Source organism: Carya illinoinensis, chromosome 1 (genome assembly GCF_018687715.1).
Source record: "Carya illinoinensis cultivar Pawnee chromosome 1, C.illinoinensisPawnee_v1, whole genome shotgun sequence".
NCBI classification, from domain to species: domain Eukaryota; kingdom Viridiplantae; phylum Streptophyta; class Magnoliopsida; order Fagales; family Juglandaceae; genus Carya; species Carya illinoinensis.
The window spans coordinates 57327181-57341905 of record NC_056752.1 but is presented as its reverse complement, the minus strand read 5'-3'; the positions used below and the strand labels follow the sequence as shown (position 1 = coordinate 57341905).

Sequence of the window (14725 nt, the reverse complement as noted above, 5' to 3'; positions counted from 1 at the left end):
ATCTAATTAGCACAAATTAAGTAACAATCAAACAGAATTTTCGTATCCGCGTGGTTTGCTTGTATGTACTATGTACAGGGAAGGGTGGCGTGTCAGTTGAGCACATTATAAAAAAAATGAGTTTTTACCATCAATTAATAACAACGAAAAAAGTATTTACAATCAAAATAATTAAAGGACTACTTATGCATAAAAATCCCGTTAAAACTGCAAAATCTACAATATTGCAATCAATCATTTTCAAATAATTGAAATTTTTAGATCCTGAGGCCCTACGCACCCATTTTCAATTAAACTTGTGATCAGTCCTTAAAGAGTGCCCTCGACCACCCATTTGAATTGATACAAATTCTTGATATATGGAATAAAATGAATCATCAATCTCATATATATAATATTGATGATTTTATATATGTTATTTAAAAAATTTACTCGCATAATTATATCTATTTTATTATTTTCATGTACATGTCTTTCTTCTATTTAAAATCTTAAAATTCGATTAAAATCTCAAAAAATTCAAATTTGATAATATATATATATATCTATATTCAACGTCGTGTCTTGAATAATTTATCTGCAAATTGTCCTGACTAAATTCTACGCCGACTCGCGTTTAATATTCAACCTGACCGAATTAATTGCTAATTGGTTTTTCTTCTTGAAGTAAAACGACAGGTGTAACAACCCGCTAGAAATTCAATTATGAAATTTCTATTAACTTTAGGAATCTCGTGAAAACCCCATAAGTTTTCACGAATCCATTAATCGAATAGGTTTTTGTCTAACTATATAGTTAGTGTTATTATTTACTATGGTATCAGAAGTGTATTTTTGATTATTGGAAATAGTTAGAAGTGTCAAAATGTATTATAGTTTGTGCCATTAGACTCGGGGGGTTATTTAAAGTCTTATGGCGCAATAACATTTTTTCATATTTTCGGACAAAACGTCTGTTCAAAACTGTAGATATTATTGGATAAAAAGAAATATCTTGATGTAATTTTCATGAATATTATTGGGTAAAAATATTTTGAGTTGATTTTTATAGATATTATTAGATAAAAATATCTTAAGTTGATTTTTTGTAGATACTATCGGATAGAATATTATGAGATAATCTTTTATAGATATTTTGGGTAGGAGAAAACTACACTTAAATCTCAACTCCAGCCTCATCTCTTCCATATCTCATCCATAATTATCTCCAGCCACCTCTCCCCACGAAATTATTTTTATTTACACTTTCCATTGAAAGAATATCAAACACTCTCTCTCGGACAGCCTTTAGGAGGTATTTTGCATGCCAATTTCGAAACTGTTGTAAGTGTTTTATCATAAAGTCTCCTTCATATAAGTTGTTCCTTTTTTAGTCTAGTTTACATGGATATCTTATTTGCCCCATTTGAAAATCATTTGGTCAGTCAAATATTATATAAGCTATAGAAAGGTCATTCTGGGAGGTAAACTGGAGAATATGTTATAATTTGGAGTTTTTGACCAAGCTAATGGATAGATATTGGTCCGAAATTTTTATGGAGTATTGTTAACATGTATATATCACTATTGGTTGAGGATTTTTGCATGATTAAAGGTTTTGATGAAAGATATTCTTAGATTTAGAAACTTAGAAACTGGAAGAGGAAAAACAGTTTCTGTTTTGAGAAAGTTTAACTCTTTGGTGGTCTAAACCTATTCTAATGACTTTGATAATTTTATTGGAGGATCTTAAACATCTTATATACATGTTATATTATTATTTTGAAGATATTTGATGTTAGTTTCAAAGATATGAAATTTTATGCAAAGAGATATTCAGATAAGCCAAAGTGTGGATATTCTTGGCTAAATTTATGTTTTGGTTAATTTTTAACCATGTGATCTTGAATTAGAAGCTTGTATATGTTTTAGGACATCTTTTTAAACCATGTAATGGTTTGGTTTGAAGATCATATATTTATAAGTCATAGATCAAGAGATTTATCAAAACTAATTGAGGAAAAAGTTTCTGTTTTTGGACTAATTGTAAAACCAAAAACTCCAAATGTTATTTTGTGATTTTGGTGACTTTAGTTTGATGATTTAAAGCATGGTTGATGTTAGGATGATATTATGAATATGTTAGAAGTAAGATTTGATTTTTGAAATTCTTGGAGATGTTTTGATTTAAGGTCAAAACTTGTGATTCAAGTGCTTGGATCTTTTTACAAAAAAAGTTTGGTGTTGATTATTAGCTTTTTCTAAATGGATGTTTTAAGTATGGTTTTGAACTTAGGATTGGAAGATGTTTGTTGCAAAATTTTGGTTTAAGCATGAGTTTTGAAGTTGGAAGGAATTGCAACAAAAATAAAGGGAAATGGCCTATGGATGTTTCGACCATAGTGTGTTCTTCATAGTTGTGTTTTGTTTTAAATTTTTCTGAGTTGATATTTAAGTTTAGGACAAAATTTACATGAGGAATGTAAATTTTAGAAACTTTTGGAGTTAGTATGCAAAATCCTTAAGTTATGGGTAAAACGGTCATTTTTCCACATGTAGAGAGTAAAATAAAAATTTTACTCTTTAAGTTAGTATTTTCCATATTTCAAATATTTAGTGATTTAGTTCTAACTTTTAGAATCACTAATTACAGTTCCTCATGGTCGCACTTGAAGTTTTATAAGAAACGCGGAGATCGAGGTAAGTTAGCTTTTAACTTACTGGCAGTCTACTGTGTATGTGTGCTAAGTAAAGGAACTACAGTGTATGTATGTATGTTATCATATATATCATGCCATGCAAAGTTATCACGTAATTATCTATTATACAGAATTTATTCTGTCATCAATTTTTATCTGTTACATAATATATTCTGTCATGTATCACTGTACATTACAAATATGTCATGTTAAATATATTGTCTATTATATGTTATGCCATGTTACGAAATGTTTCTATCTCAAGTTGGTCATGTATTTCAAGTTATGTTCAAATCACGTTATGTTACGTCAGGGCTCCAGTCCTTTCGTTTTCCAGTCACGTTTCATCTTGAGTACATTCAGTATGTGTAGAATACATGGGGCCACAACAACTGTGGAGTATGTATTTACACGTAGAATACATGGGGCCACAACAACTGTAGAGTATGTATTTTTCATGTTAAGTCAAGTTTGTGTAGAATACATGGGGCCACAATAACTGTGGAGTATGTATTTACATGTAGAATACATGGGGCCACAACAACTGTGGAGTATGTATTTTTCATGTTTAGTCAAGTTTGTGTAGAATACATGGGGCCACAACAACTGTGGAGTATGTATTTACACGTAGAATACATGGGGCCACAACAACTGTAGAGTATGTATTTTTCATGTTAAGTCAAGTTTGTGTAGAATACATGGGGCCACAATAACTGTGGAGTTAGTATTTACACGTAGAATACATGAGGCCACAACAACTGTGGAGTATGTATTTTTCATGTTAAGTCAAGTTTCAGATCAAGTTCATGTCAAGTCAAGTTCAGTTCATGTTTCAATTTAAGTTATGTCAATTATGCTATGTTGTACGCCAAGTTATGCTTTAATTACTTATGAATTTGATTATGCATTTATGCTTTTACTGTCATGCATGCATCATTAGCTTGTGTGGAAGTTTTTTGTTAACTTACTGAGATTTGTAATCAAATCTCACTTTGGTAGTCCCAACTACCATTCCTCCCGAATGGTAGATCTTGTTACAGGACCTGAAGGAGAATCAGGAGCTGATCAACTAGACACAGTTGACTAAGCGATGGTGCGACGTCAATGTTAATATAGTAGTTAACGTAAATTACTACTTGTACAATAGAGTTGCATCTTTAGTATTTTTTGGATCATAACCATTTTGGACTAGTGTTGTGATCTACTCAATGGGTCTTTATGTATGAAGTATGTTTTAAGCATTTGAGATATTTTCAATTTGGTGCATAGTATTGTTAAAGAAAAAAATTATCCGCTGCGAATATTGCATAATGTTAGATGCATGTTAGGAACATTGCATCTTATATGTCATGAACGGGGACAGGTAACCTTGTGTTGCATGTCTCGACGCTTCAAATGTTCATCCGATCCTAAACGGAATTTAGAGGCGTCACAACAGGTGCATATATAAATCAACTTCTTATAAGTTTCTAACCGAGACAAAAATGATCATGCTGGTCGGGATAGTGATCCTCGGCCACCACCGAATTTAATTATGTTTGGTGGCATTGAAAATTACTTTAAATAACTAATAATAGTCACACCATCCAATAAAAAAAAATTATAAATATAATTACGTACTAATACGTGCTCCAATTTAATATGATTAATCAAACAATAAATTTTATTAAAAATAATATTAATTTAAATTTTAAATATGAAAGAATTAGTATTGGTATGTAGATTAGTATGCGACTTTGCTTATACATAATAAAACTCAATAAATAAACAAAACTACACAAGTACAAATCAAAAACATATTTTTTCATGAATTTTTTTTTTTTTTTTTTTTAAATTTTTGGGGATGACTAGCAAGTAGTCTACTTGAATGTTTATCAGTCACAACTCAAATCATACTGTTTCTTACCATCCAGCGATACCTAGTTGGAATTTCCTATTGCTCAGCCAAAAAATAAAGAGAGGACAGGAATTTTCTATCAATGAAAGGGAGTAAAGGCCATTTTGATATGATGGTTATAGCTAAAAATTAAAATTCTCTGTTGGCTTTTGTTTTAGAAATGATGATTCCGGGTAGTGTACAAGTGTAAACTTCCAGGAAACTCAGCTCCTCACTTGCCCGATGATAAAGGTATGCGTTTTACCGGGTCTTCGTCTGAACATTGAGGAGAACTTTTGATTGCAAACAAAATATACGCCCACAATTCAAAATAATAGCTTACACCCGTAAAAGAAAAGGAAAAGTATAATTATAAGTATAATTATGTATTAATTTATGTATCAATATAATGTGATTGGTTAAAAAATAAATTTTATTAAAAATAATATTAATTTAAATTTTAAATATGAGTATTGATATATATATATTAATATGTGATTATATTTATATGTAATAAAATTAAAAAAAGCGTCATTTCAAACAGTGGGTCTCCACTGCCGATATCTTCTAAAGTCTAGGGATGGTGAATCACGTTTTCAAACAATTAAATTCAGGTTAGTGTATAACTCGATCGTCCTTCGCCACGCAGAACCTACGTTGTACTTTCAGATAGGTGACTGGCTCTGCCCAAAGCTTTGGTCCCTAGAAGAAGTTAGACCTAGTCCAATTTGATCCCACACCACACCATTAGTGGAACACTTCTTGCAGCGTTTTCTTTCTTTTTCTCCAGAAAGGCTATATTATATAGTCTATATAAAAGAAAAAGGACGTCAAATAAAAAGACGACAAAAATAACAAACTGACACTTCCAGTGTACGCGTTTTTTAACTTTTTAGTGGGCCTAAATTAGCTTGCAACCACGCGAACATGGTTTTGGTTTTGATAAGTATCCACTCAAATTGTACTTTTTACACAATTTTTTGTTACGGTTTCTTCAACAAGTTGTGAGCTCGATTTTGATGCGATTAAACTCGGTTTATAATCCACTCGTGCAAAAGGGTCGTTTGGAAAGGCCGTGTTCGTGATTGGATGAGACAGAATGGAGCAGAACAGGAAACTGGGCCTTTTCGTAGGTGTCGTGGTGATGTGCTTCTTGTGTCAGAGTTTCCATTGGAGTTGGTGTCTCAACGATGAAGGTACGGTATATGATCTGAGTTTTTCTTCTTCTTTTTATTTTTCGGTTTTCTCGGAAAGGGCAGGAAGAAATTATGAATGGGGTATTTTTTGCGCAGGTTTGGCTCTGCTGAGGTTTAGAGAGAGAGTATTGAGTGATCCACTTGGCGCGTTGTCAAATTGGAAAGAGGAAGATGTAGAGGTTGATCCATGTTCGTGGTTTTGGGTTGCATGCTCAGATGGAAAAGTTGTGGTCTTGTGAGTCTTTTTTTTTTTTTTCTAAAAAGAATTTTATTACTCTTATATTCTGTTTGGTTGCTGAAAAGAGGTAGGAAAATAAAAGGTTTATTTATTGTTATAAGGGAACACAAGTTTACAAAATGAAATATGAGTTTTTTCTCTTCTTTTTTCCTCGGTTCTCTTGTCAATCAATCAAATGGCAAAGCAATTTTCTTGCCTTGTGGAGGTATAGTTCTATTTCTTATTTTGGTTTATAGGTTTGGATTAATATCGTATATAAACCTGGTAGACCATGGGTAATCCCCCATAAGTTGGCGGGTGTGCCTGGTTTTAAGTAACCTTTTACTGGTTCTCACATGGAATTACTTTAATTTTACAAAAAAACTTGAATGTAAAGTGTTTGGGTTTATTTCTGCATTCAAATGTTTAAAAACTTCAAAAATTGCAGTTATTAATGCTAGAAACTGTGGATTTACGCCCTTTTGCCACAGTACCTCTTTCATGTCCATTCCATGCATTTTATGTTTTTGAAACTTCTATTTTTTTCAATGTATTTTAGTCTTGGTTCCAGAACCGATCTCTAGTCTGCTTCATTTATCCAAAGGTTGCTTTTTGATCTTTGCCAGGAATGTAGACCAAACCGAAGGGACAGTTCGCAGGAGACTGGTGGAAAAGAAAACACCACCCAAATCACCACCTTCCTCCTCACCATCCGCTCGACCACCTCCACGTTACCCCAGGCCTCGTCCTGCTGGACCACATCCATCTTACCACAGGCCTAATCCTGCTCGACCACCTTCATCTTCCCAGACGCCTCCTTCTACTCCAATTGCTCCACCTCCATCTTCCCCCTCTTCGCTAGTGCTTCCCTCCACCACGCAGAGAAGTTCCTCTTCAAATCATCGCATAGTTGCAATATTGGCTGGAGCAATAGGGGGCACCATTCTAATTTTAGTCATTGGTGTATATCTATGTATAATCAATAAGGTAGCTACCGTTAAACCTTGGGCCACAGGATTAAGCGGACAGCTTCAGAAAGCATTTGTAACTGGTAAATCCTCTCTCTCTCTCTCTCTCTCTGAGAAGAATGGGAAAAAACCAAACAAAAGAAAGTTTTTTAGACATCTTTATTTCATTTAGTTTGCCATCTCATTGTAATTGTTAACATGAACGTGCAAAGCCAATTTTAGAGTGGACATGAATGCACAATTTACAAGCTATAAAAACCCTTCATTGGCTACAAATCATTCAATTCAAATGATCCAAAATCTGTCCTGGATGATTGAGATTATCCGATATATGATTGGAAATTTGTATTGCAGGTGTGCCAAAGATCAAGAGATCAGAGCTTGAAGCAGCTTGTGAAGATTTCAGTAATGTAATAGGTTCTACACCAATTGGTACAGTGTACAAAGGGACACTCTCTAGCGGAGTTGAAATTGCTGTGGCCTCTGTGGCAGCAACATCTGGCAAGGGTTGGTTAAACAGTTTAGAAGCACAGTTTATAAAGAAGGTATTTCAGGAAAAAATTACATTAGATTGAAAAAACATATTGCCTTTGGTGTGGGGATTTTATGTGGTCTAAGAGTCCCTAATTGTTTCTGTGGCTATGGTTTCAGATTGACACATTGTCAAAAGTCAACCACAAAAATTTTGTCAACCTTATTGGATATTGTCAGGAAGACAAACCTTTCACCAGAATGATGGTATTCGAATATGCTCCAAATGGAACACTTTTTGAGCATTTACACAGTAAGTACCTTGCTTTCATTATTGGTATTCTTATGGACAGACCATAGATACATGATGAATTATCTAAAGTAATGGCGAACTACTCTTGAGTTGTTCACCAATTAATGTTTTTGGCAAGAAGTACTAGGTGGACTTGAGAAGATACTTTTGCCACTGAATAAATAATTTATGTTTTGGAAAGAAGCACAAGCTGGACTTGAGAAGATACTTTTGTTACTGATTAAATAATTTATGATCTTGAGAGATTTTTGGTATTCTTATGGACAGACCATAGATACATGATGAATTATCTAAAGTAATGGCGAACTACTCTTGAGTTGTTCACCAATTAAGTTTTTGGCAAGAAGTACTAGGTGGACTTGAGAAGATACTTTTGCCACTGAATAAATAATTTATGTTTTGGAAAGAAGCACAAGCTAGACTTGAGAAGATACTTTTGTTTCTGATTAAATAATTTATGATCTTGAGAGATTTTTGGTATTCTTATGGACAGACCATAGATACATGATGAATTATCTAAAGTAATGGCGAACTACTCTTGAGTTGTTCACCAATTAAGTTTTTGGCAAGAAGTACTAGGTGGACTTGAGAAGATACTTTTGCCACTGAATAAATCATTTATGTTTTGGAAAGAAGCACAAGCTGGACTTGAGAAGATACTTTTGTTACTGATTAAATAATTTATGATCTTGAGAGAGAGAGAGAGAGAGAGAGAGAGAGAATGTAGTGGTTGCAAGGTTCTGAATTCACTGATTATGATATTCTAAGTAGCAGTTGTTTCAGCCTCACTGTCTGAGTCATAACAGATATTTTAACTAATAAGACATTTGTCTTGATGCTACTTATCACAGAAAACAAATAAATTTATTTCTACATCATTAGCTTTAGATATCCTAGAGCGCCATAGTATTGTAACAGTGGTCCATTCAGATCAGTCCCATAGTGACTTTGGCAGTCTAATTTATTTCTGTTAAAGCTGATATGAACCTTCTCTTACAAGAAATGAAGAGATACTTATTTTGCATACTAAACTTGGAAGCAAATGTTGGGTCGTGCATTTGACCTTGTCTTCAATTACTCTTTTATAAACTCGTGCATAAATTCTCTGTATCTTAGTCAGGGACAAAAAAACTGCCATGAAGTGATCTTCTTGTGCCAATGATGAGGCAACATCTCAAATTAAACAAAGAATAGGATAAATGTTTAGAAGAGATGTTATTTGTTTTGTATCCAGTCCTGGCCATTAAATGAATGACTAAGGCAGCCACATCGCTAGGCTGTTGGAAATTTATACTCTAGTGAAGCAATGGTAGATTATATGCCATCTTTGAAATTAGTGTCTATAAAGTTAATTATCAAAAAATTAGTGTGTATAAAGTTTATTTGCTCAGTTATTTGGAGGTGCTTTGGTCTCTCAGCTACTTGCATTATTGTTTAAGATATGTAATTTTCATGGGTCCTGCAGTAAAAGAGGCCGAACACTTGGACTGGGGAATGCGATTGAGAATTGCAATGGGAATGGCTTACTGTCTCGAGCACATGCACCAGCTGAACCCACCTATAGCCCACAACAACTTGAACTCGTCAGCTATCAGTCTCACTGAGGATTATGCGGCCAAGATCTCGGAGTTCACTTTCTGGAATGAGATAGTTGCAGCTGAGATAGAATCATCTGGATTAAACAATTTGCATACACCATCAGCATGCCCAGAAAGTAATGTTTATAGCTTTGGTGTGATATTGTTTGAAATTGCTACTGGTAGGCTCCCTTACTCCGTGGGCAATGCCTCACTTGAAGACTGGGCATTTGCTTATTTAAGTGGGGAGGTACCGCTTAGAGAAATGGTTGACCCAACTTTGACATCCTTCCAAGAGGACCAACTGGAGCTAATAGGTGAAGTTCTAAAATCTTGTGTCCACCCTGATTCTAAACACAGACCGGCAATGAGAGAAGTCTGTGCAAGATTGAGCACCATAACTGGAATAACTCCTGAAGCAGCGAATCCAAAACTCTCCCCGCTTTGGTGGGCTGAACTTGAGATTACGTCTGCAGATGCAAGCTAGCAAAAGTATACAACTTGAAATTAACTTCAAATTGGGAGTTCATAGAAGTTGAGGCGCTAAAGAAATGCTGCCTGTACGTTGACATAGCTACTATCTCCCGGAGTAATATATATATATATATAGGAATTACTTGTACAGAATTCATGTATAGAGAAATCTGGCGAATCTTTTTCAATGTGATGTTTTTTGTTTATATTTGGTTGTGAAACTATGGAAGCAATAAGCGTACAAAAGCATGCAAGTCAAGCTGATTAAAATTTTCTGAGAGTTGCCGCAGCCAATCAATGTTTTGCGATCCCCTTGACCCCCAATCTGGTTGGCCCTTCTCTCCTGCATGTCTTTGGTGTATATCCAGCCAGTGGCTGACATAAAAAAGACCCGTTAATGTTTTAGTTAAGAGTCGTGCTACACCCAATACACTTCCTCTACTCCGTAGTTGTTTCAGGAAATTTCGTATCACTAACATATATTTTTTTGATAAGTAAGAGAAAATCTTATCACTTATATTAATGGGTTATGAAACAGGCATTGGTTCTTTTGTAATTGTAACTGGGATGTGGTACCATTGGGTGTGATGGACTGGTTTATTCCTCCTCCCTCAGTCCCTCCGCCACTTTCTCTGGGTCCTGCGCTTCTATTTGGCTGTCATATTAGCAAGAATGGTTCCTAAAATTTCTAAACGAACAAGGCGTGATGTTGTTGTCAGGGCCAATTCTACTACATGCTGAAGCAAGATGATCATGACAGCGGCCTGGCTTTCGGTTTAACTTCTCTGCTCCAGACTCAAGTGCTCAATCATAGAGTCTGAATTTTTTTCCCTGATGATTGATATTTGGAAGCCTTCAGAGTATTTTAAAAAAAAAATTAAATTGTTCTCAAAACCATCAGTATGGACAAGGGAATGTTATCTGCACTCTGATATTCAAGTTGTTATCTCTGGTTATCACAGTATCCTTTTTCTTTCTTTTTTTTTTTTTTTTTTTTTTTTTTTTTTTTTTTTATTATTTAAAGAAAAGAGTTCGTCTATGATTTCAACTTAGTCGAAACAGTCATGCTCGGAGTTCATTTTCTGTGTAATATATATTCTGTTACAGAACAAAATAATTATTATGGGGAAAAAGAAGTTGCTTTTGGAACCAAACATGGAACCTTAGATTGCACAGTGCTGTCAATTTTGTACATATGAAAGCAGAAGAACAAGTTGGAGCAGCAGCGGTTCGAGATTGGAATGGGGGGAATGCCGTACGTCTTGAATCATCATTTTAGGACCAGTTTTATCCTAAACCCTCCTTAAATCGGATTAAGATTTAGGAGTCTTCTTAACCTGTCTTAAAATTAAAGAAGCAGATTATGACAAAAGAAAAATGAAAAACATCCAATCGTAACAAACCTGCCGAATTAGGTAGCCATGCGCGGGTTCTATGTGAAGAGAACCCAGAAGTTCCCTTCCGCCACACGGCTTATCTCATTATGATATAACGTAATATTACTTATTTTTTTCTTTTAATTATGAGAAATACTGTTCCCGCAGAAATTTTCTACCGAAATTTTTTGCCGAATTGTGTTTTTATTTTTTTATTTTTTCTTTTATTTAATAATTAAGAAAATATTTCATAATAATTTTACAAATTATATAATTTTTTAAAAAATAATTAAAATGATAAAAATATTTTAAAATGATAAAAAAATTTATAAAGAAAAAAATAGAAAGATGATTTAGCCTATTCAGTATCCAATTTTCGAGGAGTGTGGCAATATCTCTCTTTAATTAGAAAAAATCTATTCACGATCCTAATTATCATCATTCTCTCATCATCTTATAATATAGCATTAGATGATAGGTTCATAAATAAAACATAATAAATAATCTCTAATAATCTAATGTCACATCATAAGATGATGGGAGGATAATGAGAATTAAGATGATGAGTAGTATTACTAATTATATGCTCTACGGAACAGATCAGTCTAATCTGCTTGTTTCCTGCCCCCTCGTCTCTTGTTGGGTTCGAAAGTGGAAACTTTTGCTTTAGATAAATGAAGATTTTGAAAAGAAAAAAAAAATTTACTTATCATCCTTTATATCACATATCAATATATAATTTTTTATTTTTTATTTTTATTTAAATATATATTAATGTGTAAATATATATATTTAAATAGAATGTTAAAAATAACAAATTATATATTAATATGTAGTGTGAGAATAATGATAAGTATTATTTGTTTTTTGAAAATTTTCTAGAGCTAAAATTTTAAAAATATGAGATATTTTTTATTGATTTGATGAAAGTGGGCAGAAAAGACAATTTTTTTTAAATTATTTTTTATAAAAAAAATATATGTTCTTTATTCAGAGTAGCGAAACCCAATAGGTAGATTTGAAAAATTGTTTGAATACAATTTCTTGATATAATATTTCTTTTCTTTTTCAAGTTTTCGTGAGAGTTGTACTAGTTTTGACTTTTTTTACAAATACCTGGGTAAATAAATAGATGGAGAGATTTTTTGAAAAATAAGATTGAGTATCTTTCTACAATAATAAGTGTCTATTCTATTGCTACAGGAATGAACAGTAAATTCTAATTCCGTTTTTATTTCCGTGTATCTTTTATGTTTAGTTTTACTTCCGTTTTTGTTTCTGTGTATCTTCTATATTTAGTTTTACACTACTCCGTTTATATTCTGTACAAAATACAACGACGCCGAGAGAAACAGAGATGCGAAATATGTGGAAACTTCCGTTTGTGCCTTTCCTGTTCTCGTTGAACATGAGGCCTGAGCAGTACATAATTGATAATACAAAGAAACGAAGTGGGGGAGACCACAATAGGTTCATGGCTAGAGAGAGAGAGAGAGAGGCGAGAAATCTAGCTAAGTCGGAAAGAACTTTAGGATTTTGAAAACTTGAATCCAAAATCTGTAACGAAACAAAAATGGCAACGCCATTTCCATGTCTCCAGCACCGAGATGGAGGTGGAGCTGTGGCCGTAATGTCGGGCCCAATGAACCCCATCGACCCTTCAATGTACAAGGCATGGGTGAAGAACAACCCAGAACTCAAGCCCTCGATCCTAATATTCTTGTTCTTCCACAAGGTCATCCGCTCTGAGCTTGAGGGGCTCCATCGTGCTGTCGTGGTTTTCGCTATCAGCGACGGCGATATCAAGCCGTTGTTGGAGCGATACCATTTTCTCGGAGGCATTTACAAGCACCATTACAATGCGGTCGCAATGCCTAAACTCTCAAAACTGAGCAAACGTGAAAACAAAAATAATCAAAGAGGTGGAGGAACAATGGCGCGCAGGAGAAAGAATGAGAAGAAAAGAAGAAAAGAAGAGATGAAGAAGCCCTAAGGGCTGGACCAAACAACGCCGTTTGGAAGGAATTTAGTGGACTGGGTTAAAGGCTCACGGGTCGGGCTGGGCCCAAAAGAAAAATAAAATAAACTCAAACAAGCCCAGTCCGAAAATTGAAGAGTTCAACAAAAGAAAAATGCACAATAAACTAAATAAATAAGAGCCAAATAAAAACACTACAACTCAATATTAATAAAATAAAATAATTAAAGTCCAACATTAAACTAACTTAAAGTAAATATCAATTTAAATGCAAAACAATAATTAATACCAAGAAAACACATCAAAATAAATTTCACAACTTAAAATTCATAAAATAAATTTTTTCATTCCTACAGTTTCTATACTATACATGAAACATTTCAACTTTAAATTATAATAAACGACGCCATTTGGAAAGAATTTAGTGGGCTGGGTTAAAGGCTCACGGGTTGGGCTGGACCCAAAAGAAAAATAAAATACACTCAAACAGGCCCAGTCCGAAAATAGAAGAGTTCAACAAAAGAAAAATGAACAATAAACTAAATAAATAAGAGCCAAATAAAAACACTACAACTCAATATTAATAAAATAAAATAATTAAAGTCCAACATTAAACTAATTTAAAGCAAAGATCAATTTAAATGCAAAACAATAATTAATACCAAGAAAACACATCAAAATAAATGTCACAATTTAAAATTCATAAAATAAATTTTTTCATTCCTACAGTTTCTATACTTTAAAAGATAAACATTTCAACTTTAAATTATAATAAAATACTAATTATTTTTTTATTTTGCTTTTTTGTAAATTAATTATTTACACATTTATTCATTCTCTAATCCCATTAAATATTTAACATATAGGAGCATCTGTCGTTTATAGAGACTGTTTTTTTTTTTAATTTGTTTAAGACAATAAAAAAACACAACTAAGCAAACGTGCATAGGCCTCCACTAGTTTAAAAGATGAATATTTGAATTGAAGCTGACAAATGTTTTTCAAAACTAGGAAATTGAAAACCAAATACTACTTTAATATTCTCATCGAAATTCAAGCTTGATCAGTGAAGAATAGAACAGACTTGAAATTTGTCTTAACAACAATCATTGAAGTGGAAAGGGAATAGAAGAATTTAAATAAATGCTAATTAAATTCATGGGTATATTTTCGTGTTTTCCTTTGTTCTTATCCGCATAGTACCGTCATTGATCAATTCATGATTCAACCACAAGTTACGCAAAGTCTTGTACGTGTCCCAGCCACCGTTCGTGTGTTCTGAGAACTGGGCCAACTGGCCATAGTCTTTGTTTAATAGGCCAGCATGCAACAGATTCTTCGTGTAATTCGACCCGTTCTTAAATCGAGGCGATCGATATATATGGATGAGACGGGTAACACGTTACTATTGAGGGGCACACAAATTAATTGCTTGAAAATCGAAGAGGCTAGGATCGCTAGCGATCATGCACCCAGCATGCATTTAGCTTTTCGTTATTTAACCAGATGCATGCAAATTCACAAGTAATTTATGCTGAATTGATCAATGAATACTACTAATACTCGATGATCTATATATAGTTATTTAAAATAATACTTAT

At 33.5% G+C, this 14725-nt stretch overlaps 1 protein-coding gene across 2 annotated transcripts; it reads left to right on the top strand.

Moving 5' to 3' along the window:
* The first annotated feature begins 5314 nt into the window (after positions 1–5314).
* On the top strand, positions 5315–10050 carry LOC122292251 (probable inactive receptor-like protein kinase At3g56050). 2 transcript variants are annotated; one of them, XM_043100506.1, is made up of 7 exons: positions 5315–5750; positions 5847–5985; positions 6594–6681; positions 6754–7018; positions 7290–7480; positions 7587–7719; positions 9185–10050. In XM_043100506.1, exons 1-7 carry the CDS (start codon positions 5654–5656, stop codon positions 9781–9783), a joined length of 1512 nt encoding a protein of 503 aa, XP_042956440.1. In that variant the 5' UTR covers positions 5315–5653; the 3' UTR covers positions 9784–10050. The 2 variants fall into 2 exon arrangements, with proteins under 2 accessions (XP_042956440.1, XP_042956432.1); XM_043100498.1 differs by having other exon boundaries at positions 5321–5750; positions 6594–7018.
* Positions 10051–14725: the final 4675 nt, after the last annotated feature.